General features: G+C 37.8%; 12 protein-coding genes and 1 non-coding gene across 13 annotated transcripts; 8 read left to right on the forward strand and 5 right to left on the reverse strand.

The window, feature by feature from the left end:
• The first annotated feature begins 514 nt into the window (after positions 1-514).
• Positions 515-596, forward strand: DI49_0694. The gene has a single exon. It is a non-coding gene; the product is annotated as a tRNA-Ser (tRNA).
• A 371-nt stretch (positions 597-967) lies between these two features.
• Positions 968-1,279, forward strand: DI49_0695 (uncharacterized protein; the record flags this gene model as incomplete). Its single annotated transcript, XM_018363921.1, has 1 exon — positions 968-1,279. The coding sequence occupies one exon, from the start codon at positions 968-970 to the stop codon at positions 1,277-1,279; it is 312 nt and encodes a 103-aa protein (XP_018223325.1).
• A 1,778-nt stretch (positions 1,280-3,057) lies between these two features.
• DI49_0696 (uncharacterized protein) lies at positions 3,058-3,735 on the reverse strand (the record flags this gene model as incomplete). The annotated part of the gene is made up of 1 exon (XM_018363922.1): positions 3,058-3,735. One exon carries the CDS (start codon positions 3,733-3,735, stop codon positions 3,058-3,060), a length of 678 nt encoding a protein of 225 aa, XP_018223326.1.
• A 115-nt stretch (positions 3,736-3,850) lies between these two features.
• HMLALPHA2 (homeodomain mating type protein alpha2) lies at positions 3,851-4,483 on the reverse strand (the record flags this gene model as incomplete). Its single annotated transcript, XM_018363923.1, has 1 exon — positions 3,851-4,483. One exon carries the CDS (start codon positions 4,481-4,483, stop codon positions 3,851-3,853), a length of 633 nt encoding a protein of 210 aa, XP_018223327.1.
• Positions 4,484-4,749: 266 nt separating this feature from the next.
• On the forward strand, positions 4,750-5,277 carry HMLALPHA1 (transcriptional co-activator mating type protein alpha; the record flags this gene model as incomplete). Its single annotated transcript, XM_018363924.1, has 1 exon — positions 4,750-5,277. The coding sequence occupies one exon, from the start codon at positions 4,750-4,752 to the stop codon at positions 5,275-5,277; it is 528 nt and encodes a 175-aa protein (XP_018223328.1).
• Positions 5,278-9,024: 3,747 nt separating this feature from the next.
• VAC17 (Vac17p) lies at positions 9,025-10,296 on the forward strand (the record flags this gene model as incomplete). The annotated part of the gene is made up of 1 exon (XM_018363925.1): positions 9,025-10,296. The coding sequence occupies one exon, from the start codon at positions 9,025-9,027 to the stop codon at positions 10,294-10,296; it is 1,272 nt and encodes a 423-aa protein (XP_018223329.1).
• A 3,772-nt stretch (positions 10,297-14,068) lies between these two features.
• KRR1 (ribosome biosynthesis protein KRR1) lies at positions 14,069-15,019 on the reverse strand (the record flags this gene model as incomplete). Its single annotated transcript, XM_018363926.1, has 1 exon — positions 14,069-15,019. One exon carries the CDS (start codon positions 15,017-15,019, stop codon positions 14,069-14,071), a length of 951 nt encoding a protein of 316 aa, XP_018223330.1.
• Positions 15,020-15,213: 194 nt separating this feature from the next.
• Positions 15,214-15,555, forward strand: ADF1 (Adf1p; the record flags this gene model as incomplete). Its single annotated transcript, XM_018363927.1, has 1 exon — positions 15,214-15,555. The coding sequence occupies one exon, from the start codon at positions 15,214-15,216 to the stop codon at positions 15,553-15,555; it is 342 nt and encodes a 113-aa protein (XP_018223331.1).
• A 95-nt stretch (positions 15,556-15,650) lies between these two features.
• Positions 15,651-15,938, reverse strand: MIC10 (Mic10p; the record flags this gene model as incomplete). Its single annotated transcript, XM_018363928.1, has 1 exon — positions 15,651-15,938. One exon carries the CDS (start codon positions 15,936-15,938, stop codon positions 15,651-15,653), a length of 288 nt encoding a protein of 95 aa, XP_018223332.1.
• A 427-nt stretch (positions 15,939-16,365) lies between these two features.
• PRD1 (metalloendopeptidase) lies at positions 16,366-18,495 on the forward strand (the record flags this gene model as incomplete). The annotated part of the gene is made up of 1 exon (XM_018363929.1): positions 16,366-18,495. One exon carries the CDS (start codon positions 16,366-16,368, stop codon positions 18,493-18,495), a length of 2,130 nt encoding a protein of 709 aa, XP_018223333.1.
• An 18-nt stretch (positions 18,496-18,513) lies between these two features.
• Positions 18,514-18,948, reverse strand: PEX34 (Pex34p; the record flags this gene model as incomplete). The annotated part of the gene is made up of 1 exon (XM_018363930.1): positions 18,514-18,948. One exon carries the CDS (start codon positions 18,946-18,948, stop codon positions 18,514-18,516), a length of 435 nt encoding a protein of 144 aa, XP_018223334.1.
• Positions 18,949-19,506: 558 nt separating this feature from the next.
• Positions 19,507-20,511, forward strand: KAR4 (Kar4p; the record flags this gene model as incomplete). Its single annotated transcript, XM_018363931.1, has 1 exon — positions 19,507-20,511. One exon carries the CDS (start codon positions 19,507-19,509, stop codon positions 20,509-20,511), a length of 1,005 nt encoding a protein of 334 aa, XP_018223335.1.
• Positions 20,512-23,028: 2,517 nt separating this feature from the next.
• Positions 23,029-25,557, forward strand: SPB1 (27S pre-rRNA (guanosine2922-2'-O)-methyltransferase; the record flags this gene model as incomplete). The annotated part of the gene is made up of 1 exon (XM_018363932.1): positions 23,029-25,557. The coding sequence occupies one exon, from the start codon at positions 23,029-23,031 to the stop codon at positions 25,555-25,557; it is 2,529 nt and encodes an 842-aa protein (XP_018223336.1).
• Between the last annotated feature and the right edge of the window lie 15 nt (positions 25,558-25,572).

Raw genomic sequence — 25,572 nt, forward strand, 5'->3', positions numbered from 1 at the left:
ATTGATATTGTAATAGGATCAATGAATGACAACATATAAAAAGAGGAACAGAATCATTTATAATATTATGTAGAATTATTGATTCCTTTCTGTGGATTCCTAAATCGGAGAGGAGAATCTCTAGTATAATCTATATACGTAATATTATAACATTAAGAAACAATGGAATCCCAAAGATCATCATACAATTTAAATGGTTATTAAAACCATATTTGAACCATTAGGTTTTACATAACCAATCAGCGTGTGTTTTATATACCTCTCTTATATAATAATAAGAAAGAGCTGCTTATTCTTAATTATTACAACTTACTAAACTAACTAATTATCAACAGTTATTATGGGCCCAATACAGTCAGCAACCTTTCAGGGTCACCGGAATCTCACAGCAAGCGTAGATGATTCTGTGGCAGAAAGTCCAAGCTACTGAATGCTGACAGTTCCCTAGCGTGTATAAACTTTTAAATCCTAACATTGGTAATGGCTCCAACTATAAACTTCTTATAATAATACAGGCAACTTGGCCGAGTGGTTAAGGCGAAAGATTAGAAATCTTTTGGGCTTTGCCCGCGCAGGTTCAAATCCTGCAGTTGTCGTTATTTTTCAATTCTTTTTGGGTGACAGGCGTGTAGATTCGAGAGTTTTTAGACACCTTCACCTCGTACATGGATTCTGTAAGATGTATACATATCAACAACTGGACAAACTACAACGAGGAGCAGGACGGGAGGTATCGTCATTAGGACTTCGCTGGTTGGGCCGAAGGCATACCAGGTCCATCTACTATGCGTCCGAGACCGGTGAGTTCCACTACAGAGACTAAACGGATGCTACCACAGCCTTACCCATTCCTATCCCCACACCCATCTGCCCAGCATAAKGCATAGATGGAAACAAACTAACCACGGAAAATGGGAATAGTACTTTCATTAATCACCAAAGTTTTACCGTGCAGAAAATACCCGAAATGGAGCCCGGAGGCCAACTCCCCGGATCCATAGATGTCACTATCGATGAAGATCTTGTGGACAAGAATAAGCCCGGTGACAGATTCAACGTCATGGGTGCATTCAAGTCGCTGAGTGCTGGGGGTATGAACCAATCCAACTCTAACACGCTGATTGGGTTGAAGACGCTGATCCTAGGTAACACGGTATATCCCATGCATGCAAGATCTACACGTGTCTTTGCAAGGCAAGTCTTGACAGATTTAGACATAAGAAACATCAACAAACTGTCAAAAAAGTTAACGTTTTTGTTGTTTTGGCCCAGTCCCTGACACCTTTCATTTATTGGCATGACCATATTTAGAAGATCATCGCATTGATGCTCATGGGTGGTATGGAGAAATTTTTAGACACCGGTTTCTATTTAAGAGGTGTCATCAATATTTGATTGTGGGTGATCCCTCAATCGCCAAATCTCAATTGTTGAGATTTTTGTTAAATACGGCATCTTTGGTTATTTCCACAACCGGTAGAGGTTTTTCCTGTGCAAATTTATCCGCTGCAGTGACTACTGGTAGACACAGGTAACATCGGAGGCCACTGCCATGGTTGTGGCCAATCATGGTGTAGTGTGTATCGATGAGTTTGACAAGATGACCGGTGTCGACAGATTCACCATGGATGAAGTTATGGGACAAGAGACCGTGACCTTGTTAAAGCGGGTATCTATACAAATTTTATTCCATTTCTGCATCCAATCTGGTATTTGGTCAATACGGCGTCATTGGATCCTCACTCATGCAATAATACTGTCCGTATTAACTAAGAATGTAAATTAGTTTCTGCAATCATGGAACTTTCTACCACCTCAGTGAACTAGTGAAACATCATTGTCTTGTTCAGCAACATGAAAATGTGTGTCGTTCAAGGATAGAATTGTGTGTTTTATGTTGGTCTGCTGCATTTACTGCCCCAATGTTACTCGCTAGAACCATATTGGCGTTGGAGAGAATATTCCGCAAATAGATGTCACGCCTGTTACCAGTGCATACAATTTCAATCACAGAAGTAGGTCCTTAAATATTTACCTTTGTTAAAACTCTTAAATCTTTTATTGACAAATTTGGTGTTGGCGTCTACCATTTGAGAAACTCGTAATTTTCCCACTTGATGTGTTCGTCATATGGTTTTTTTTTACAGCCTAGTTCTTGTCAAAATATACCCCTCATTTGGTAACTAGAACAGTAACATGATTTGTTTATGTTAAGCTGTGACGTATAATGCTACACCAACAGTCATTACTTACGAATGTAAACAAAATCGAAATAATGACAACAAATATTCTTCCCGTTTTTTAAATGAAACTAAAACATATATACATATCAGTCTATATTATGATTTTTTCTACACTTTTCAATTATTACTCATGTAAACGACGTAAAAAAAAAAGCAATTTACTAGGCCCTAAAAATGATACTTTATGTTATGCATTTGTTTTTCTTTCTTTTCATCGTACGTTTTTTTCACAAAAATGTTAAGTCTTTATTTACATTTTGTTCATAATTGTGCTTTTATTTTTTTTTTCTACTTTATTGTTTACATTTCCGCATCTGTATTTATGTTTCACTATTTATGCTGATATATCACTATAAATTCAAGAATATGTATTGTTGAATGATAGTACGATAGGTCTGTATCTTCCCGCTAAGTCATTTTTCCTTTCTGAGAATATGTGTCGTTGATGTTGTCGTATCTATACGAACCATAGAAACAAGAATGTTATACACAGAACGAGATTCGATATATAATTATACATCTGGAAATATCGCTTTTCTAGACCATGTATAGAAAAAGAGGGTACAAAAATATATATTGGAGTTCAACACGAATATGACTTATAACGTTTCTGTTTACAAAGACATGTTTCAACATATATTTTGAGAACAGCCTATATAATGGGGTTTTTTCAAGACAACTTACCGATCTGAGTTAAGTCTGCGTTCTCCATGCTTCACATGTCTTAGGCGTGGCGATTTTCATTTTTAGATTTTTACTTAAAAAAACTATGCTTGGGTTTTACACATTCGCGATACGATGTTTTTGATTTTTCTTATGAATGCGTAGTTTTCAGGTTTCCAGACTCAAAGGGGGATGGCTTTTGCCATTGGTGGGTGTCGAGCGGGAGCATTTTATCGAGGTATTGTTGTATTTCTACTACCTCTTTTAGGACCTCATCCATGGAGAAAAGCAAATGGTCCTCCCCCATTATGACCTGGATTAGTGCCGCGACCCTTTGGAAGTCGACGTTGCTATGAAGAAGGTAATAGGCGATTTGCTTAAACAATTCTTTGGTTGCGTGTTGGATTGAGGTTACGAACGGTCGCCAAACGGCGAGAAACCTCCAAGCAGAGTTTGCGACTACCAAAAGGGTATCCTGGTTTGCGTCAGCACCCAGCCTGTACCAGTCACTGAGTAGGCGCTTTCTTGCTCTTCGTATTTCGTGGTTTCTTTTTATCAGGAGACATTCTCTGGAGACGCAAGCAGTTGCTTCCAGCAACTGCCGTACGGCCGTTCTCATATTATCGAGGATTTTTTTTGGGACGATATTGTTGTTATGATTCTGTGTGTGGCTTAAGAACTGTATTAGGAGTACATCGGTAATGTTGGAAAGGTGTATTTTGTTTACTCTTCTTGTAACTATTTGGCCCTGAATGGCGAAGCGTACGGTTACAAATTGGTCGTCTTGTTCAAGAAGGTAGGCCAGGACATTATCTATCAGTACAAACATCTTAGTAGTGTCTGAGGAGAGGGTTGATTGTTTATGTATTTTTGTTTATGTATATGTGTATATATATATATATATATATATTCTACACAGATATATACATATTTGTTTTTCGGGCTCATTCTTTCTTCTTTGCCAGAGGCTCACCGCTCAAGAGGTCCGCTAATTCTGGAGCGATTGTTATTGTTTTTTCTTTTCTTCTTCTATTCGAAACCCAGTTTTTGATTTGAATGCGAGATAAACTGGTATTCTTCATTAGATTCTCTAGGCCCTTGGTATCTAGATATGGGTTCTCGATGTTCTTTGCAAACCAACTTTCTAGTATTCGGACATTTTCTTTTGTAAACCGGTGTCCTCTGTAAGGTTTAGTACTTTTGTTTATCATATCTTGAGTTACCACATTAAATACCAACCCATCCGCCGATTTATTTTTCTGTGTAAGTTGATAATTACTTCTATCGTTTTCTATGCTGCGCATTTCTTTGAGTAATACAGTAATGGTAGTAGTGAGTTGAGATGTTGTTTGCAACAACTTCTTCTCCTCATCACTAATCTTACGGTTTTTGTTGGCCCTAGATAAGAATCCTAATATATCCCTTAATTCAACTTCTTCTTCTGTTGTTACACTCTCTGGTAACTTAGGTAAATTACAGCAAATAGAAAAGAGCTTTTTATTTATGTCTAGTATACTTGATTTGAACTCATCTGTAATTTGTGGATTTAAAAGGTCTTTAATGGGTATCTTATTCATTTTGTCTTGGTTATCCTCTCTGTTTTCTTGCCTGCCCCAATGCTAATTTTTATCTCTCCTTTATATATATTTTCATGTTGCAACATTTTATGTTTCAAAACATAATGCGGTCTGGGTTTTGTTTGGGATGCAATTTATTGCTTCCCAATGTAGAAAAGTACATCATTTGAAACAACTTAAACTCTTAAACATTTCTTCATAACTTTGATTCAACCAAGAACTCTATCGAGTATATATAATAACTCAATACACCTCACAATCCTAAGATGTTCACTTCTAAGCCTGCCTTCAGAATCAAGAACAAGACCTCTAAATCACATAGAAAAACCGGCATACCAAAAAAAGTGGAAGGTAAGCGTATAGCAAAACTGATAAATCCAAGTTGTTTTAATATTATTCGTCCACTAAAGAAAAACATTCAAATTCCAGCTCCTTCACCTTTATTTTTAAAGAAAATCCAACTATATAGAATAGCGTCCGGAAATCAAAATATACAATGCCGACAGTCTAGAAAAGCATCATTAACATCATCTAAGAAGTATCTAAATTCTTTCATGGCATTCAGAGCTTACTATTCTCAGTTTGGCGCCGGTGTTAAGCAGAACATCTTGTCTTCTTTACTTTCTGAGGAATGGCACGCGGACAAAATGCAGCACGGAATATGGGACTACTTCGCGCAACAGTATAATTTTATAAACCCTGGTTTTGGTTTTGTAGAGTGGTTGACGAATAATTATGCTGAAGTACGTGGTGACGGATATTGGGAAGATGTGTTTGTACATTTGGCCTTATAGAGTGTGGTCGTGGCGGAGGTTGTTTATCTTTCGAGTACTGAATGTCGTCAGTATATCTATCCTATTTACAAATCCCCATTCTCTTGCCCTTGCTCTCAATGTTTGTTTATATAATCCTATTGCTATGTGTTTATGTTTACATATATCTTCATGTCTATACATATATATATATACATATGCTACTATTATGCATTAAAATTCGTCTGTTGGGAGCTTCCACATTTTATACTTACTTTGTTTAGTCTATCCCTTCTGAGATCTATTTGGGGGTTTTATATATGCTTTTATTAGCAGTTTTTATCTTTGTTTATACTTTTCGTATTGTTTACTTTTCGTATTTGGTGATGTTGTAAGCATTTCCTCGAAGCGATAACTCTGCCTTAGGTGCGTCTCAACCCGTCAGGAGTTTCTTAATATTAGTCATTCAAAAACGTCTTCGATATCAGCGACTACGTGTGGAAATTCTATTTTTTGAGTTCAGTATTGTGAGTACAATCAAACATCAACGTTGCTCTAAAATAAGATCGAAGAACGGCTTTGAGTGTTTACCTTAGCTTTTCAAAATCAATATATCTTGAATGTCTGGGCTTATTAAGTTTTCTTTTGTATTAATATTAGACGGTATTATTAGGAGTAAATATTTAGAGAATTCATTTACGTTGGCATAAAATAACAAGATAATAATTTCACCTTTCCCTCCCATCTCATTATATAATAAAATAAGCTTCGATGAGTTAAAGTGTTTTATTTTAGATTTTACAGTTGAAACAAAGACTTTGCATTTATAGGGTGTCTCTCTTCCTTTGATCGTGGATTTTCAGAGGTAATATAACGTTCTAAATGATGCATTCCCATTTTTCTTTTCTCGTGAAAAAAAAAAAAAAATAGCATCATACATAAGCGGGTTATGGGTGAACGAAACTTAAACAGCTATAGATATCTGTAATTGATTTTTGCTTAACCACACTAGAATGGCAATAGAGGGTTGAAAAGTAACATAAGATGAATAATAATAAGTATAATAAGATCGTTTTTGAAAGCGAATCTTCTAAGAAGATAAAGAAAGGGAACATCAAATAAATGTCTGCAGTAAGTTTGGACTACAAGTCCATTACGATAATTTATTGTTCAATGTCAGATAATCGTTGGTTTATTGTCTGTTTATGCAAAGTTAAATACGTAGTACATATAAAGTTGACAAGTAAGGAAGCAAATATTAAGAGGATGGCGTTAATCCCAGAAATTTTTATAAAGAAAATGTAAAATTTTGCTTTTTTACTCATCAATCAAATATTATATCATTATCATACGCACTGTAATTGTGGCTAGTAAACTGTGAGGTTATGTCCGGCAACTTTTTTTTTTTCATTTATGTGCACTTTCATATGGTGGTGCAACGTATGTATTTATTCAAACATTTCTAGTGCTTTTTCGAAAAATTGTAACAAATATTATGACTCTCAACTTCTATTTACACTCTCAACATTCCATATGACTCAGGGAGGGTGTTCACATTTATATGAAGACTCTGCTGAATAAATGTAAAAAGAACGATTTTTGTTGTTCATAATTATATACAAATCAAGGCAATACGAAAAAGACACAGTACACTGTGCTTTTGTATAGAAAGGTAGCTGTATGTTTATCAGTCAATACTCAGGAATTGAGAAGATTTAGTAGAATTATATGATATTTCTGTGGGAGAGTGAGCAAGGCCATTCATCATCATCTAAATTGTTTAGATGCATAGCAGTTTTCAATCCTATATTTTATACCTTTGCCATTCATTCATATTGTATTTCATAGATGCTATGTACCCACCATGAACCCTGTCTTATTCTCAGTTGTCGAAATTAGTAAATTTGTTGCTGTTAATAAAAACTAAAATAGTTCTGTTGCCTTTTTCCCAAAAAGCTTTTACTTTGCGTATATTGTGGTTATATTAAATTTCATTTGAAAACTAACATGAACATGAAACTCTTGAATGTCAAACATAATTTGTGCCACCCTTTATTGTCCAAATTAGCCGTAAAATCAGAACGTCATATCTAGTCTGTGACATAGAGGAAGCAAAACTTCGCGTTTGTCCAATTGAATACACTTAGGCGAGGCATACATTAGTTGTTTTTTAAGTTCTATAGGAATACATAAGATGGTTTACGGTATCTATTTTTTTTATAAACACTGGCTTGTGTAAATGGGGAGTTGGGGAGCAAAATGCCGTAGATTTCTTAAGCACTTTTTAAAATAGTTGAAGTGATCTTTTCCGGAAAGATGAAGTTATCAGCCAATTCAATTGCAGGGACGCCTTCTTTTTTCATGCATTCCAATGTTTCTTCCAAATCCTGTACGGTGTTAGAAGACCCTCCACAAGCAATAATCAACACAATGTCATCCGCGGTTAATTTTGAGCCTAGAGCTGTTTCCAGTATCTCGGTATGATAACCCAAATGCAATGAGGCACCACATGCCGGTTCAGTAACCATATTAAACTGATGTGAATACTTCAGACAGGTCTCTATGACGTCCTTGTCCTCTACTACAACAGACTTGGTGTTATATTTGCGGGCGTATTCAAAAGTTTGATTAGAGATATTAGCGGTCCCTAATGAGGTAGCGATACTTGTAATCTTCTTGAACTGAATTGGTTGGCCAATCCTTAGAGAAGTGTTGAAGACGTGGCAGCCTCTTGTCTCCACTCCCACAATGGGTATTTTATCAGCTAAACCATGCCTTTCCAAACCTTGGATAATACCATTATATAAACCACCGCCACCAACACTGCATACTATACCTTTGACTTTGTCCATGGAAACATGCTGAGATTTCAGGTCCTGGACGATTTCGTCTACCATAGATGAGTGTCCCTCCCAAATATCCGGATTATCAAAGGGATGAACATAAATTGGCTCAACAACTTGATAGTCTATTGAATTCATGACGTTTGTTTTCAAAAAGGTATCTGCTTCTTTCCAATACGCACCGTTCACGATAACCTGAGCACCAGTGTTCCTAATCTTCTCTACCATTCTTTCCTTTGTTGCTGTGGGCACCACCACTGTGCAAGGTAGAGATAGTCTTTGGCATGCTGTGGCAGCGGCAAACCCTGCATTACCGCCCGAACTAGCAAAAACTTGAGGGGATCTCTTACCATTCTTTTGAATCCGGATGGCGTTCTTCAATATCAAATTTCCAATACCTCTACTTTTAAAAGAGCCACTTGGTTGAAGACATTCGTACTTCAAAAAAAACTGTGCAAGCGACTTACCAGGGAAGAATTGGCGTAATAGTGGTGTTTTGTTGTAGACTATAGACATTTTGTAAAATTGGCGTTGTGTTTCTTAGGTACTGAGAAGTAAGACAATAAAATGTGCCATTCTTCATCGTCTGTGTTTTTTTTGGTCCCGTTTATATATCTCTGTTTCTCCACCATCGTCCCTTTTATCTTATCTCATCGTAAGTAATTTGATAAAGCTGGCACTATTTAATGTCACCGAGTGGAGTTCCATTTCCGCTTAAGCGCCTTGCGAGGGCCGTCCGTGCGGAATCACGCTTCCGCACGGACGACTCACCGGCCTTCCGTAAGCGGTGACGAGTCCTCGCGAAAAGAGAAAAATAAAAATAAAATAGTATGACCATTCTGCAGCTGATTAGAATGTAAACAATGCATTCAGCTTAGTAATTTGGGAAATGGATTGTAAGAGACAAGGCACAACTTGAGTAGGAAAAGCAAGCGTTCATCTATCAATGGCGACACAAGCCCTGGAAGATATTACGGAGAGACTTCTCACGAGGTCGGAAGAGGCTATCCTGCAATTAGATCTCTGGATACAGCGCCAGCAGAGATCATCGGTATGCGAGCCATCAGATCGGGACTCACTGGATAAGTTATCCCACCAGTACAACCAATACATGTCTCAACTGAACTCCTTGTATGTGAGATCTGAGTCAGTTCGGGATAAGTTAAGTAAGGAACAACGGCGCAGATTGAACACTGAGGACAATGAGCACAAACGCATAGAGGATTTGGTTCATGAATTCCAGGACATTACTGTGAGGTTGAACGAGCTGGCGACTGTCCCAAATAAAGCATCCAACAGTTCCCCCCAGTCACAGTCCACTAGGAGCAGTCTGGATTCGTTTCAGCCTCGACCATTGAAGATCATTGAGAGGCAGCGTCTGTGTGTGGTGACTCCATCGAAACCTCCAAAAAAGTCAGTAATCTTTAACCCCATTAACGAAGTTGACTGCCCTTCCAAGACAAACTCTTTACCATGTTCACCTAAAAAGCAACCTGGGAAAGCTCGCACTCTGCGTGCTGCCAAATCGCATGACACTGGTTTGAATAAGAGTAAAAAACCCTCTTCTACCGATGCATATGAATCTTTCTTCAAAAATAAGCAGAGACTCTCCTTGACTTTTTTCGATGAAATGGATGACGAGGATTTAGATTCAGATCAAGACACAATCATTCTACCCAACATAAGTACTCCTTCTCATATGGATATGGCTACCAAAGGTGCTGAATTTGAGCCTTTGAGAAGGTACAATTCGCACGAAAGTATACTGTCTAATAAACCAGCTCCCACTATGTCTCTCTCACTAGGAAGTTTCCCATTCTTTAAACCATCGAATCCAACATTTGGAACTTCGGTATCCAATGTGCAAGTCAACTACTGTCCAAAGGTGACTGCGTCAATGATTCCCAAACGCAACGGGACTCGTGCTCCAACCTCAAAGGCGTTGTTGTCATCATTCATTGCACAGCCAGATAGAATTGTGGTAAAGCAGAAATCCACCAATCTCAAACATACTTCCTTCATGGATAAGTTCAATTCATCATTATCGACAATATCCGAGTCCTTTCAAAATAAAAAGGGCAAAAAGAATACTGATTTTGATAATGACCGAATACCAAATATGAACCACACAGCGCCGGAACAAAATAATAGCCTCATGGATATGGGTGTCTCCATAGAGGAATTACAAGATGCTTTGAATACGGAATTGCTGTTGTAATCGATACACTCCTTCTTTCTTCCTCTCCCTTATTCGTTTGTTTGTTCTTTTACTATTCTTACCCAGATTTTCCATAAGTTTTTTGTATATTTTGTATTATTAAGACTTTTAAAAAATATGTTCTTTATAAAATGTTATTCATAACACTACTGTGTCCCAATCTACGGAAGCAAGCAGTACCTTGTTCATAGTAACTATTCTAAAATGTGCCGCTTCTAACTGTCGAAGCTATCTTGCCCATTTTCAAAAAGTTTACTCTTTTGCGTTTTCAATTTTTTAGTATGGTGAAGATGATGATCCTCCTCAATTTTCCTTTTTGGTGCCATTAATTTTCTTGTTTTCCCCATATATGTGATAGAAGCCTTTGAACTCCCTACTGTCTTATAAGACTTGGAAATTTTGACTGTTTTATTACCTTCTTTGAACTTATCATTGATATCTGTTCTGGATGCAAATGATTTGATTACGGATGGATGCTTAAACCCGCCAACTAACGATTGATCTCCGTTTTCTCCATCATCGTTGCCCTCTCTATGTGTTTCTAAATTAATTACTGTGTTCGTTGTCCTAGAACTGAATGAATCTGTTTGTGAGTTCGTGAACGATTTTATTAGACTATGCTGTTTTAATGTAAACAAATCTGCAACATCTCCTTCGCCGTTTCCATGCTGTATCCTCGCCAGCTCCTTGTCCATTTCAAATTCATCGTAATTGTTGCTTTTCAAAAAAGATAAACTTTTCTGAACGAAATCCTCAGATATGATAAGTTTCTTACTTTTATCACCTGCATGTTTATTGTGTTCATTATTACTTGTACTATTATCAGATTTTGTGCTATCGTTATCTTGAGTATTCGAATCTGTAGCAGTACTAGTGACATCTTGATCGGATTCCTTCTCTGCTCCAAATGGGTTCTTAAACTCCATAATATCTTCTACCATACTTTCAAAGAATGCTTTGGACTTGGGGTTTTTAACGAGCTTGGTGTCATCGCCAATTTCTAACCTTCTCTTCCTCATTAACTCTCTTCTCTTGAGACGATATTGTTGTAACACGTCATCTTCATCATCACTCAATTCCAGCTCTAAGCTATTTTTGGCTCTTTTATTACGGAACCCTCCATTTTTAATGTCATAAAGGATTTTGTTTATCATTTTTACATCCATTTCCTTATTTTCTGCCGCCAGCATTTCTCTAATTTCATGCGAATTAAACTTATTCTTGGAATAATCATCAATCATTTTTTCTACATCAGAATCATATTCATCAGACCCTTCGCCATCGGCACCACCAACGCCATGCCATTCATCTTCGGATTCTTCGGCTTCCATTTCAAAAAAGTTTGTAACACCCTTGCTCTTCAATTCCTTTAGTTTAGTAGCTTGCTCCTTTTCTTTTTGTCTCCGTTCTAATTTTTCCTTATCAATCAGTTCACGACGGATTGCTTCACTAACGTCGTCATCGTCATCGTCGTCGTCGTCATCGTCGTCGCCCGTCTCTTCACTCTCTTCTTCTTTTTCTTCCTTTCCCTCGTTATCTTCATGTTTTGGCGATTTTGTTTGAGTGATTATTTCATCAACTTGTTGCGTGTCTAAAACAATAGCTGCTCGGAATGAGCTACTACCATCTTCGTCGATATTATTACCATAATGACCTAAATCAATGGCGTTTCTTTTCGGTATGTCTTCAGCTTTTTTTTCGACTTCCATTTTCTGTTCATCTTCGACCTCAGAGTCCGATTCGTTTAAGATGTGTTTTGTGCGGTACAGCTTTTTCTTGTTCGTGATATTATCATCCTCTTCCTCTCCGTCATCAGCATCTTCACTTTTTTCATTTTCACTACCAGATAATTCATAATCAGCAATTTCATTATCGCTCAATGCAAATTTAGAAGACTCTGATCCAGAATCAGAGCCTGAATCATGGGAATTCAATTCAAAGTTGTTTTTTTCTGATTGTTCCTTTTTCTTCTCCTTTTGTCTGATTTTTTTATTTCTGAGGATTTCTTGCTCTAGCAAGTCTTCTACAATCTCCTTTTCCTTGACCATATCTTCTAATTTGAACCCCTTTGTTTCAACTATTTCTCTTTGATGATCCAAAATCTGTTTTCTGCTAGCCTTTCTTAACGTGTTGAACAGTTTGTTGTTATCTGTCTTGAATCCTTTATTTTTGTTGGATCCTTGAGCCAGTTTTTGATTTTGCTTGGATAGTCTAGCCTTCAAGTTGAATATTGTGGCCTTTGACAACTGAGATATTGGCAAAGCACTTTCATCTTCGATTAACTTACCAGCGTCCATGTGGTCATCGTTATCATTTTCACTGCCGCTGTCGAGGTCCAAAGTGATATATTTTGATGAATCAATCTCCCGTTTTAAGTTGTTGGCATAAGTACTTAATAGAGGAACTTTCATATCTTTTTTATTTTCTTTCTGAACCAATTGTGGTTCGGATTGGTCGATGTCGATCATTTCATACCCATTCTGTTCTTTTTTTGGCTGTGAACTTTCCAATTTGACATTTGTGTCATCATCTGAGGACGAGTTATCGAAATCAGCAAGAAATGATTCTTTTGAAAAACTTTTCACTATTGGTATGGTCTTTTGCAGTTTCCTATATTCAATATTGTGAGCTGTTTTCCTTCTAGAGTCTTCTGAAGCCAATTCGCTCTGTAATTCATGAATCTTAAGTTCAGGCGGTACTTTATCTTGCATAGTCTGTGACATAGTGTCCATTTGGGTTGTATCGACATGCACAGTTGGCGGTGGTGTGTCCATTTGAGTYGAGGGGCCTTGGTCTGGGGCTGTTTGAAATAAGGGGCTTGTTCTAGTTGCCACTATAGGAAATTTCTGATGCTGAATATCTGAATCATTGGCTGTAGCTGCACCAGCTTGGGTTTGTGCTTCAATTAGTTTTGTGGGCGGAACCTGCTGGGTTTGCGAAGTTGCGCCGTGGTTATCTATAAATTGAGTAGCTTTTTGTGTGATTTCCGCTGTTGTGAAGGGAATTGCTTGTGTTTGCGAAGTTGTGATAATGCTTTTAACTCTTTGGGTGGGTTCTCCATCGTTGATAGAATGTATAGGCACATTAACCTCATTATTTTGTTGAGTTATGCTGACTGGTATCCTTTGCGTTTGCGTAAATGAGGTCACGTTAACTCTTTGATCGTTTTTGTTTTCATTATTTTTAGTCTTCTCCAACTCTTCACCGCCATCATAAAGATTAGCAATTAATTGAGTCGAGAGAATATTTTCATCTTCATTCTTTTTATCATGCCCGTCTTGTCTTATATCACTCTTACCTTCCAATCTGTTCTTAACACGGTTCAATGTGGCATTGCCAAACAGGAACCCGTTCCCCATCAATACAGGCGGAGCATCCATTTCATGGATTGGGAGATTACCATCGGTATCATCATTCTCACCCGGTATAGGGCTGGCGACTTTCTTGTATGTGGTAGCTCTTTTTTTCGAAGTCAGCGACGACAGAGCATTTAAAGCATCATCCATTGTCGTAAATATATTGTGCTGGGTACTTACGGGACAGTATGCTTGTTTGCTAGTTTTTGATATAATCTTAACATAAGATGCCTCGAAAATAATATTGAGTAAACGCGCTTCAAACTAGTATTTTTTCCATGACGCGTCAAAGAAGAATTGCCAAATCTTCTAGTAAAAAGTTTAAAACATACGTATAGGTAAATAAAATATATATTTTTGCGTGTATATATATATATATATATATATATATATATATATTGCGGTAGTGGTGAAAATTAGTTATGGTTTGGTTTGTATGCTTCTTCTTGTGGAGCAACAAAATCCTTTGCTCTTTCTTCCTGCCTCTCGATTTCTCTTTCCATTTGTTTTTCCTTTTGTTCATTTAGTTTCTTCATTTGCTTGTCTCTCTTACTTAGGAAATACTCACCACTTTCAATTTCCAAATCGACCTTTCTAGGTAGTTGAGCAGGTGGGAATGGAGTATAGACTTTCTTTTCGATGTTTCTGATCTTCTTAGGCTTCTTTCTGGCAACGTTTCTCTTCTTGAACATCGGCAAGAATCTTGACCAATCTTCGTTAGCCAGTTCTGGTCTCTTCGCCAACTCTCTTTTGATCATCAGCTCTTTGATATGATAGATGGGGTGAACATTTTTCATACAGTCTTCCACGACTCGGCGGACTTCCTTTAAGCCTTTGAAGGGGCCCATGGCACTTACCGTGTTACCTTGTACCAGAATGTAACATTTGGTTAGAAGCTCCAAAGCCTTTAGTGTGTTACCATTAGGCCCCACAAGACGCTGTCTTCTCTTAACAAATCTCTCTTTGTTGGTGACGAAATTTCCGATCTTAATAACGTCACAAGCCATATCATCTTGTAAAATCTTAACAGCTTGTGGGAATGGGACTGACCGGGCTAATAATTTGATCAAGTCTCTGGCTTTCAAGATAATAGCGGGGTCATAGGTCTTTCTTGTGGTCTTTACGGTCATAGAACCTTCGACTAAATCCAGAACACACGAGATATTGTGCTTGTCCAGGGCTCTTGTCACATCGTTCCAAATGGTTTTCAAATAGTTCTCTCTGTATTTAGGGAATAGAGTCATGAAACTGGATTCTTCAGCAAAAGGCTGACCAGAGGCATTGTCCTCTTCTTTAAACTCCTCTATCGCCCACTTATCAACATCATCGGTATCCCAAGGCTTATCTCTGTTATGTGTAGACACCATCGTTTGTTATCCTGGAGTCGTGTACTGGTCTTTGGTCTCTTCACTGCCCTTTTGTAATAACCTCATCATCTCTTTATTTTTGAAAATTTTCATATCTCATCGCTAAGAAAAATCAAAATTATAAAAAAATTTTCAGATATGCAATATATCACATAAAAAGGAACAGAGTACCAAAGACATTCAGAAGGAAGAAAATGGGCAAGAGCAGCATGAGAAAGAAGAGCCAGGGCAAGAACGGTGGTGTTGGCAAGAAGCAGCAAAAAAAGAGGCCAATCAGCACTGCTGAGAGGAAAAGAACCAAGTTACAAGTGGAGAGGTTAAACAAAAGCAGTGAAACAATGATACCGACACTGCTAAATGAGGCAAGCAAACAAGACCTGGACAACAAGAAGATCAGGTCCACTCTGGAAGCCGAGGGACTGGTCAAGGACCAGATGAGGGACTCCAAAGTACGAGAACAGATTGAGACAGAAAAGTCAAAGACTAACGACAACATGCTGAAGCAGATTGAAATGATATCCGGGTTTTCCTTATAGGGGAGTGGTGAAAGTTACGTAAATATATACATATAGAGGAAATAATATACTGGTTTTTTTCTTTTTGAATATATGTAAAGCCTCGCCGTCTAGGACTAAACCTTCGAGGATCTGAGCCCGGCGCTGGACCTGAAGATGGCATCGCCTTCAGCGTAACCTCTTCCAACACCGAATCCAATGCCCAGCCATGCGGGGAAAGCACGGCGTTTAAAGAACAACACTGAAGTGAACACACCGATGCCGAACCCCATGGCAGTTTTGACCAGCATATTGGACAGGACGATGTCCCACTTGGCGTCAAGGACTGTGGACACGGCGCTGCCGTTCTCTTTAGAGTTGTTGGAGGGTGTGCTTTTCGCTGGTGCTTGTGCTTGTTCGGACATGATACGTTATGCGTGCTTGCTTGCTCTGTAACCAAATGCAAACTCGCATAGCAGCAGTTTAATATGGTATTATCGTTGTTTTTAAAGCCCTTTAAAAGGGAAAACGGGAGGGGGCACCCGGCCAGGAGCAATAGCCGCTGATTGGTCAGGGTGGCGGACCTACCCAATAAGGCAGTATATCGTTGTCTAAGTGGCATACTTTTATGTTTGTGGTGATCATGTAAAGATTACAGACCACATGGCGCCTAGTTATGACTATATGGCTCCTTCCTGAGGGTGGAAACGTACCATTAACGGCCACATCACGCCTCACGAGCGGGACGGCGGTTAAATTGCGATTTTTGCCACCTCTTTAAGGAAAATGGGAATTTTTGGTGGAGAGAAATGATTTGTTGAGTGGGAAACTTATGAAAGGGAGTACTTGGAGATGCGCTTGTTGTTATGCAAGAACTGGTTTACCTCGCCTGTCATCACACCGCTTCTGTACACCCGTTGTCTATCCTCAATGACCACCGCTGCTAGCTTCCCCACTGCTCCCCAAACCCCGCCCAGCTGGTCGTTTACTCCCCACGACATAAGCGGGAGGACCAAGGAAATTATAGACAAGAGTAATAAGTTTTACGACTCCATGAGCCAGGTGGAGAGTCCTGCTGTGACCAATTTTGTGGAACCGTTTATGAAGTTTGAAAATGAGTTGGGCCCGATCATCAACCAGCTGACTTTCTTGCAGCATGTGTCGTCCGACAAGGAGATCAGAGATGCGTCGGTGGACTCCTCGCTGAAATTGGACGAGTTGAATATCGATTTATCGCTGCGCCATGACGTTTTCTTGCAGTTCGCTCGCGTCTGGCAAGATGCTCAATCACAGGCGGACTCCATCGAAAGGGAGACTTTCAAATACATTGAGAAGTCTTACAAGGACTACATTCATTCCGGTCTGGAACTGGATGAGCCTGATCGTTTGAAGATCAAAGAGATCAAAAAGAAAATCTCTGTCAACTCCATCAATTTCTCCAAAAATCTCGGTGAACAAAAGGAATACATTACCTTCACCAAAGAGCAACTGGAAGGCGTTCCCGACTCCATCTTGACGCAGTTCGAAACAATCGAATCTGGCAGTGACACGTTGTATAAAGTTACTTTTAAATACCCGGATATTTTCCCTGTGATGAAACTGGCATCCTCTTCCCAGACCAGAAAGCAAGCATTCTTGGCTGATCAAAATAAAGTCCCTGAAAATGAGGCCATACTATTAGATACTTTAAAACTGCGTGATGAAGTGGCATCTTTATTGGGCTACGACACGTATGCTAACTATAACCTATATGATAAAATGGCCAAAGACAGCACTACTGTAATGGATTTTTTGAATGATTTGAAGAAAAAGCTAATTCCACTGGGCGAAAAGGAGCTTCAAATCTTGCAAGATATGAAGTCCAAGGACGTCAAGAAACGCGACCAGGACGAAGATCCAAGCTACTACATCTGGGACCACCGTTACTACGATAATAAATATTTGTTAGAGAACTTCAATGTGGATTTGGAGAAGATTTCTGAGTATTTCCCCCTGGAGACTACAATTACTCGTATGTTACAAATTTATGAAACTCTGTTCAACTTGAAATTCATCGAAACTAAAAACGCTCAAGAGAAATCTGTCTGGCATGAAGACGTTAAGCAATTAGCCGTATGGAATATGGACGACCCCAAGTCACCAAGGTTCATTGGTTGGATTTATTTCGATTTACATCCTCGTGATGGTAAGTATGGTCACGCAGCAAACTTTGGTTTGTCCTCATCATTTATGATCAACGACACTACAAGGTCGTACCCAGTCACTGCATTAGTCTGTAACTTTTCTAAATCCACGAAGGATAAACCTTCTTTGTTGAAACATAACGAGATCGTAACGTTTTTCCACGAATTGGGTCACGGTATTCATGACCTAGTGGGCCAAAACAGGGAATCTAGATTCAATGGTCCCGGATCTGTTCCATGGGATTTTGTGGAAGCACCTTCTCAAATGTTGGAATTTTGGACCTGGAACAGAAATGAATTGGTGCATCTATCATCGCATTATAAGACAGGCGAAAAAATTCCAGAACATTTGATCGATTCATTGATAAAGACCAAGCATGTCAACGGTGCCTTATTCACTTTAAGACAACTCCATTTTGGGCTATTTGATATGAAAGTGCACACTTGCAAAGACTTACAAAACTTATCAATTTGTGATACCTGGAATCAATTAAGACAAGATATCTCTTTGATGTCCAATGGCGGTACTTTATCCAAGGGTTATGCTTCCTTCGGTCACATCATGTCCGACTCCTACTCTGCCGGATATTACGGTTACTTGTGGGCAGAGGTATTTGCTACTGATATGTATTATACTAAATTCGCCAAGGATCCCCTAAACACAAAGAATGGTATACAATACCGTGATATCGTGTTGGCCCGTGGTGGTCTTCGTGATATTAATGATAGTTTGAAAGAATTTTTGGGTAGGGAACCTTCCAAGGATGCCTTTTTAAAGGAATTGGGATTACAAAATTAAAAGGGTCCATGTGTAACATTATATAATTATTCTACAAAGTGTTATTACATTTGATAGTCTTTTAAATAACCTCGTTCCTGGATAAATTAAAACCATCAGATAGCTTAAATCTTGAACTAAATTGGCTGTGATTTGTTTGATTTGGTCGTTATACATTTTACCAAAATTTATCAATTTTTCCTTTATTAGCTCATTCCCCTGGCCATTCAGCCGTTCGTTAATCTTGAATTTCACCCTACACAACTTGATCAGTCTCCATACGCACCTGAACACAGAGATCCATGAATAACATAACCAAACCTTCCTTAGTATCCCACTCAAGTATAGGTTATCATCGACCACGCCCAGGTTTTCCAATACTGCGAAAAAATCTAACAACGAGCTTACACCATTCCAAACTTTTGTCCAGGGGTCTCTTCTGCCGATTTCACCGGTATTTTCCTTGGGATCCATTCACCTTCTCTTTCCTTCCTTCGCTTTCATCCAGGCCCTCTTAACTGTGCAAGTTGGAGTCGAACCTTAAGTTCATTTCTCGCGAAATTTTTGAATAGGTTCCTTTTTTTAATATAGCAAGAACGAACAATTAGCAAGAACAAAAGTATCTGCTTCGTGTTCACACCTTAACGTACGGGACATGTTCCTTGTATCGGCACTCTACATAAATGTGATTCTAAAAGGCATTTCTTGTTCAAGAGCCTGGTAAGAGCATAAAACAGCGTTTATCATAAATTGTAGAGCAAAGACAGAATGAGGGAAAAACTGACTTAGCCTGTATCTTCAAATAAAATCAAATTTGGTGTCAAAACTACGGAACGTCTTGGTCCTTCATATCAACAGGCCAGCGTCGTCTTTTCTTGTGCCTTTGTTTCAGCCTCGTCACTTCCGAGTTTCAACTTGCGACATCAGCTTGTTTCAACTTTTTAAGTAAAACTTTTAGTTAAAAAATCATCGCGATGGAAGAACAACAACAACGGTTATAAAACAGAAGAGAAGAGACTATAAAACTAGAAAATGGCATTTAATGATTCAGGTTATGACCAAGATAGAAGCATCCACAACAACAGTCATCTGCAAGAGTCCAATCAAGAAAATACAGAAATGAAATCCAAACACGTATCGTTCAAGCCATCAAGAGACTTCCATACAAACGATTATTCTAATAACTACATTCACGGCAACTCGCTACCACAGCAAAATGTCACTAATATCGAGAACAGAGTTGATGGGTATCCAAAACTACAGAAACTGTTTCAAGCAAAAGCCAAACAGATTAATCAGTTTGCCACTACACCATTTGGTTGTAAAATCGGCATAGATTCCATCGTTCCAACATTAAACCATTGGATACAGAATGAGAACCTAACATTCGATGTGGTGATGATTGGTTGCCTAACGGAAAATCAGTTTATCTACCCGATTTTGACTCAACTTCCCCTGGATAAATTAATCTCGAAACCGGGCTTCCTCTTCATCTGGGCTAATTCCCAAAAAATTAACGAGCTGACGAAACTCTTGAACAACGAAATTTGGGCCAAAAAGTTTAGAAGAAGTGAAGAGTTGGTCTTTGTCCCTATAGACAAGAAATCGCCATTTTATCCTGGTTTAGATCAAGACGATGAAACATTGATGGAAAAGATGCAATGGCATTGTTGGATGTGTATTACAGGTACAGTAAGAAGGTCTACGGATGGCCATTTAATTCATTGTAACGTGGATACCGATTTGAGTATCGAAACGAAGGACACCACTAACGGCGCTGTGCCATCGCACCTATACCGTATTGCAGAAAATTTCTCTACTGCCACTAGAAGATTGCATATCATCCCCGCAAGAACGGGATACGAAACCCCTGTGAGAGTAAGGCCAGGTTGGGTTATTGTGAGTCCAGACGTTATGTTAGATAATTTTTCACCCAAGAGATACAAGGAAGAAATCGCTAATCTAGGATCTAACATTCCATTAAAAAATGAAATTGAGTTGTTAAGGCCAAGAAGTCCGGTGCAAAAAGCACAATAAATTATCAGCATGCCTTTTTGCTAAGCTTCATCAAATAAATAAATAAACAAATAAATAAATAAGTAAACAATAATTTTTGCATTATCTTTCATTACAAATCATATTCGAACCAAATTTGCATGAGCATATACTTCAAACACAGCGACGCAATTTCGAAAAATAAATAAACAAACAACAGCATTTGATCAACAGAGTAAATAAACATTATTCTGCACCACTGCCCTAACTTTTTTTTCTGTTTTCGTTTTTTGGCGTGTTCTCTTTTCCAGCCATGTAATTACCTAAATAGGAAGTTTACATGATATTTTCGCATAAACACCAATATTCAAGCATAAGCGCAAAAAAAACACCTTTGTTTATTTGTTTATTTGTTTATATGTTTATTTGTTTATTTATTTATTGATTAGTTTGTTTACTCCTTCGTTTTTTTCGAAGTCTTTTTGTTTGGAAGTTTTTTGCTTTCAAATGTTCTCAAAATCTGAATATACATTTTCTAGTTGAAAATATTTACGTTGTTTGTTGACCATACCTTTTGTTTGTTTGTTTTTGTTGTTTGTTTATAGTAAACAAAATGAGTAAACAAACAATCTCTGCAAGTTTTCGATAATCCTCTAACTTCGTCTTAGATTAATATCGTACAAAATCAATGAAATGATGGTTCATTATTAAATCATTTATTACATTTTCAGCATTTTATTACTCAGAAAATAATCTAGTATAAGGTTTTTGTTTACCAAGAATATACTAGAAACACAACACAATGGTGTTCTATGGTTTGTGATTTAGAAACTGAAGGTGACAGTAAATTACTCCTTCTAATGACTAAACAAGATATTATGCGAATAATAAATATTTTTACAAAATCTGATAAAGGCAAATATCAGAATAAAAATACAATCTCTTCTTTGACCACACAGTTATGTTTTACAAATGTGGCGATTATTGTTGCAATCACCTTTTCTGGGTCAGTGAACTGGTTTTATGAATTCAACGCAAATTATCAAAGAGTTTTTTTTGTGTTGGCCACATTTTAAGTTTAAGATTTGTGGTATATACATATGCCAGATCACCAATTTAGTCCTCGATAAGTAAGTCGACCTTTCTACTGAGCTTGTTCACAAGTGAGACTTGATCAATTTCACACATAGAATCATTTAAATATCCTTTTCATTTTTATTATAAACGGCACTAAGTGAATTTACCATCGTAAAGTCTTTCTTCTTCTTTGGTTTTACCAACTATTTATTTTCGCATGTAGAAGTTTTTGGAGAGGTCTCTGTTTTCTTAAAGCTCTTAATATATTTTTGATTTTGTTGCGCAACCTCCAATTTGATGGGTTTATTCTCATCAGCGAGGTTCTATGACTGCTGACCATTATACGGTACTGTGTACTTTATAGGGTCTTCAGCGAGAGAATCGTATGATAGAAACAATGGTTGAGTGATTTATATGCCAAATAAGAACTCGCGCCAGGTTTACTAACTGGAGTGACAGAAATCGTAAAATACGTATGGACATTGTAAATGTTCTAAATAAACGTACAGTTCTATAAGATACAAACAAATAAATAAATAAATAAACACTAGGATCGAAGTTGGAATACAGGAAAACTTTTTCGAATAAACAAAAACCACGAAATGTTTTGAACTTTTTTTTTGGCCAGCGTGTATCGTGTAATTACTGTATTAGGAAATTTACACGAAGCTGGACGAATAAAGAAAAAAAGGCTTCGTGCGTAGACTTGAAAGCACAAACTTCGGCACTTGTTGCACATTACCATTACTAAATATGCAAGTGTTTGCAAGTGTGTGCTTTTTTTTACAAAAATGGTTACGTTTCTGATGCTGCTCTTGGTTTTGTTCTTTTTTTGTTGTTTTACTTACTAAAAATATTATAAAACTTACCCAAAAAAATGGGTTGGCTGCCAAAATAAATATTTCATAAAATATCATAATGATTTAGCCTACTTGGACGTTCGGCTGAAAAAAAGGGCGCCTGAGTGTGCAGAAACCAAGAGGAAATTGTTTGTGTTTCCTAGCCAAGTCAACCATATCAACAGAGCGCTGGCACCAAAATAACTTGGTAACAGTAAAAAATTTCTGACGCACGAAGAGAAACGGGCCACTCAATCTTCACGAAGCTTTGTAGCTTAACGTTATGATTGGAGCATGAGACCCTAAAAACGGACGCAAAAAAGAGAAGAAAAATAGCAAGCAAATTTCCGACGCGTATACAGCTACGTTTGATTAGAAAGTATTTATTATCGATATATTAGTCCATCAGAATGCCAATAATTGTAATGTCTTGGTCAAAACCGGGCCTTGCTGTACCAAACAGAACACAATCCGGGTAACCACACTTGTTTCTTTTTCTTTATGAAAAATTTTTTTGCGATGCCCATTTTGAAAAATTAGCAAATAGTGTTTAATAGGAAGTAGTAGAGGATAGATTCTTTTGAATACTTGTTCTAGTTCACGTTAGTGTTTGAATTCAAGGAGATAGAAGCAATTGGAAAGAATGGGTAAGACACAGAAGAAGAATAGTAAGGGTCGTTTGGATAGATACTATTATCTAGCCAAGGAGAAAGGTTACCGTGCTCGTTCGTCCTTTAAGATTATCCAAATTAATGAAAAATATGGTCATTTCTTAGAAAAATCAAAGGTCGTTATCGATCTGTGTGCTGCTCCTGGTTCGTGGTGTCAAGTTGCATCCAAGCTATGTCCTATTAACTCATTGATTATTGGTGTGGATATTGTTCCAATGAAGTCGATGCCCAACGTTATTACTTTCCAAAGTGACATTACCACCGAAGATTGTAGATCGAAATTGAGAGGTTATATGAAGACCTGGAAGGCCGACACAGTATTACATGATGGTGCTCCTAATGTCGGTTTGGGTTGGGTTCAAGATGCTTTCACTCAGTCTCAACTAACATTGCAAGCTTTGAAGTTGGCTGTGGAAAATTTGGTCGTGAATGGTACGTTCGTCACAAAGATCTTTAGATCCAAGGATTATAATAAATTAATTTGGGTTTTTCAACAGCTGTTTGAAAAAGTGGAAGCTACAAAACCACCAGCATCAAGAAATGTTTCTGCAGAAATTTTCGTTGTTTGTAAAGGTTTCAAAGCCCCAAAGAGACTAGATCCAAGGTTGTTAGATCCAAAGGAAGTCTTCGAAGAATTGCCAGATGGACAACAGAACATGGAATCTAAGATTTATAATCCTGAAAAGAAGGTTAGAAAAAGACAAGGTTATGAGGAAGGTGATCATTTATTGTATCATGAAAGCTCAATTTTGGACTTTGTCAAAACTGAGGACCCTATAACTATGCTTGGGGAAATGAACAAGCTTACAATTGACAAGGATGATCACGAATGGAAGATCTTGAAAAAACTGAAACAAACCACGGACGAATTTCATTCATGTATTGAGGATTTGAAAGTTCTAGGTAAGAAAGATTTCAAAATGATTTTGAGATGGAGAAAAATTGCTAGAGAAATCTTGGGTGTTGAATTGAAGGATGAAGATAAGACGGATATTGAAGTAGTACCGTTAACCGAAGAAGAGCAAATTGAAAAGGATTTGCAAGGTTTACAAGAAAAACACCGTCTAAACGTTAAGCGTGAAAGAAGAAGAAAGAATGAAATGAAGCAAAAGGAACTACAAAGAATGCAAATGAACATGATAACCCCCACAGATATTGGTATTGAAGCTGCGAGCCTGGGTAAAGAGTCTTTGTTTAATTTGAAAACTGCAGAAAAAACTGGTATACTAAACGACTTGGTGAAGGGTAAGAAAAGAATGATTTTCACAGACGATGAATTAGCTAAAGATAACGATATTTACATTGATGAAAATATTGTGATCAAGGATAAGAATTCCGCGGGTGATGCAGACGATTTAGAAACTGAATTGAATGCCATGTACAGTGATTACAAATCCAGAAGATCAGAGAGAGACGCTAAATTTAAAGCCAAACAAGCTCGAGGTGGCGACAACGAAGAGGAATGGACCGGTTTCAACGAGAAAAATGCAGGAAAGGAAGAAGAAGAACCTAAAGACTATATCGAAGATAATGACGACGAAGATATCGAAGGAGATTCTGATGGCGATGAAGCCATCAGCAACTTGATTAGTAAAATAAAAGGAGAAGATGGTGATCATAAATTGAGTAGTAAAGCCCGTATGATCTTTAATGATCCAATTTTCAATAACGTCGAAGCTGATCTACCAGTAAATATCATCAACGATGGTATGATGAGTTCGGAGTCCGTCGGTGATATTTCTAAATTAAGTAAGAAGAGGAAGCATCAAGAAATACAGCAGCAAGAACCAGAAGAAGAAGCAGACTCCTCGGACGAGAGTTCAAGTGACGATTCCGATTTCGAGATTGTGGCTAATGATAATGTATCGGAAGACTTTGATTCCGACTATGATTCTGAAGAAGAAAGGAATCAAACGAAGAAAGAAAAGCATTCTAAAGATATTGATATTGCCACTGTTGAAGCCATGACTTTGGCACACCAGTTGGCATTGGGCCAAAAGAACAGGCATGATCTTGTTGATGAAGGTTTCAATAGATATACTTTCCGTGATACCGAACACTTACCAGAATGGTTCTTAGAAGATGAAAAGGAACATTCCAAGATAAATAAACCAATTACTAAAGAAGCTGCTATGGCAATCAAAGAAAAGATAAAAGCAATGAATGCACGTCCTATCAAGAAAGTCGCTGAAGCTAAGGCAAGAAAACGGATGCGTTCTGTGGCTCGTTTAGAAAAGATTAAAAAGAAGGCAGGTTTAATCAATGATGACTCTGACAAAACAGAAAAGGATAAGGCAGATGAAATTTCTAGATTAATGCGTAAGGTTACCAAGAAACCACAGGCTAAGCCAAAGGTTACTTTAGTTGTTGCCTCAGGTAAGAACAAAGGTTTGGCAGGTAGACCAAAGGGTATTAAAGGTAAGTATAAGATGGTTGATGGTGTCATGAAGAATGAACAAAGAGCTTTAAGACGTATTGCAAAGAAGCATCATAAGAAATAATAGCAGCGAAAGAGC

This window comes from Saccharomyces eubayanus, chromosome III (genome assembly GCF_001298625.1).
Source record: "Saccharomyces eubayanus strain FM1318 chromosome III, whole genome shotgun sequence".
Lineage (NCBI taxonomy): Eukaryota > Fungi > Ascomycota > Saccharomycetes > Saccharomycetales > Saccharomycetaceae > Saccharomyces > Saccharomyces eubayanus.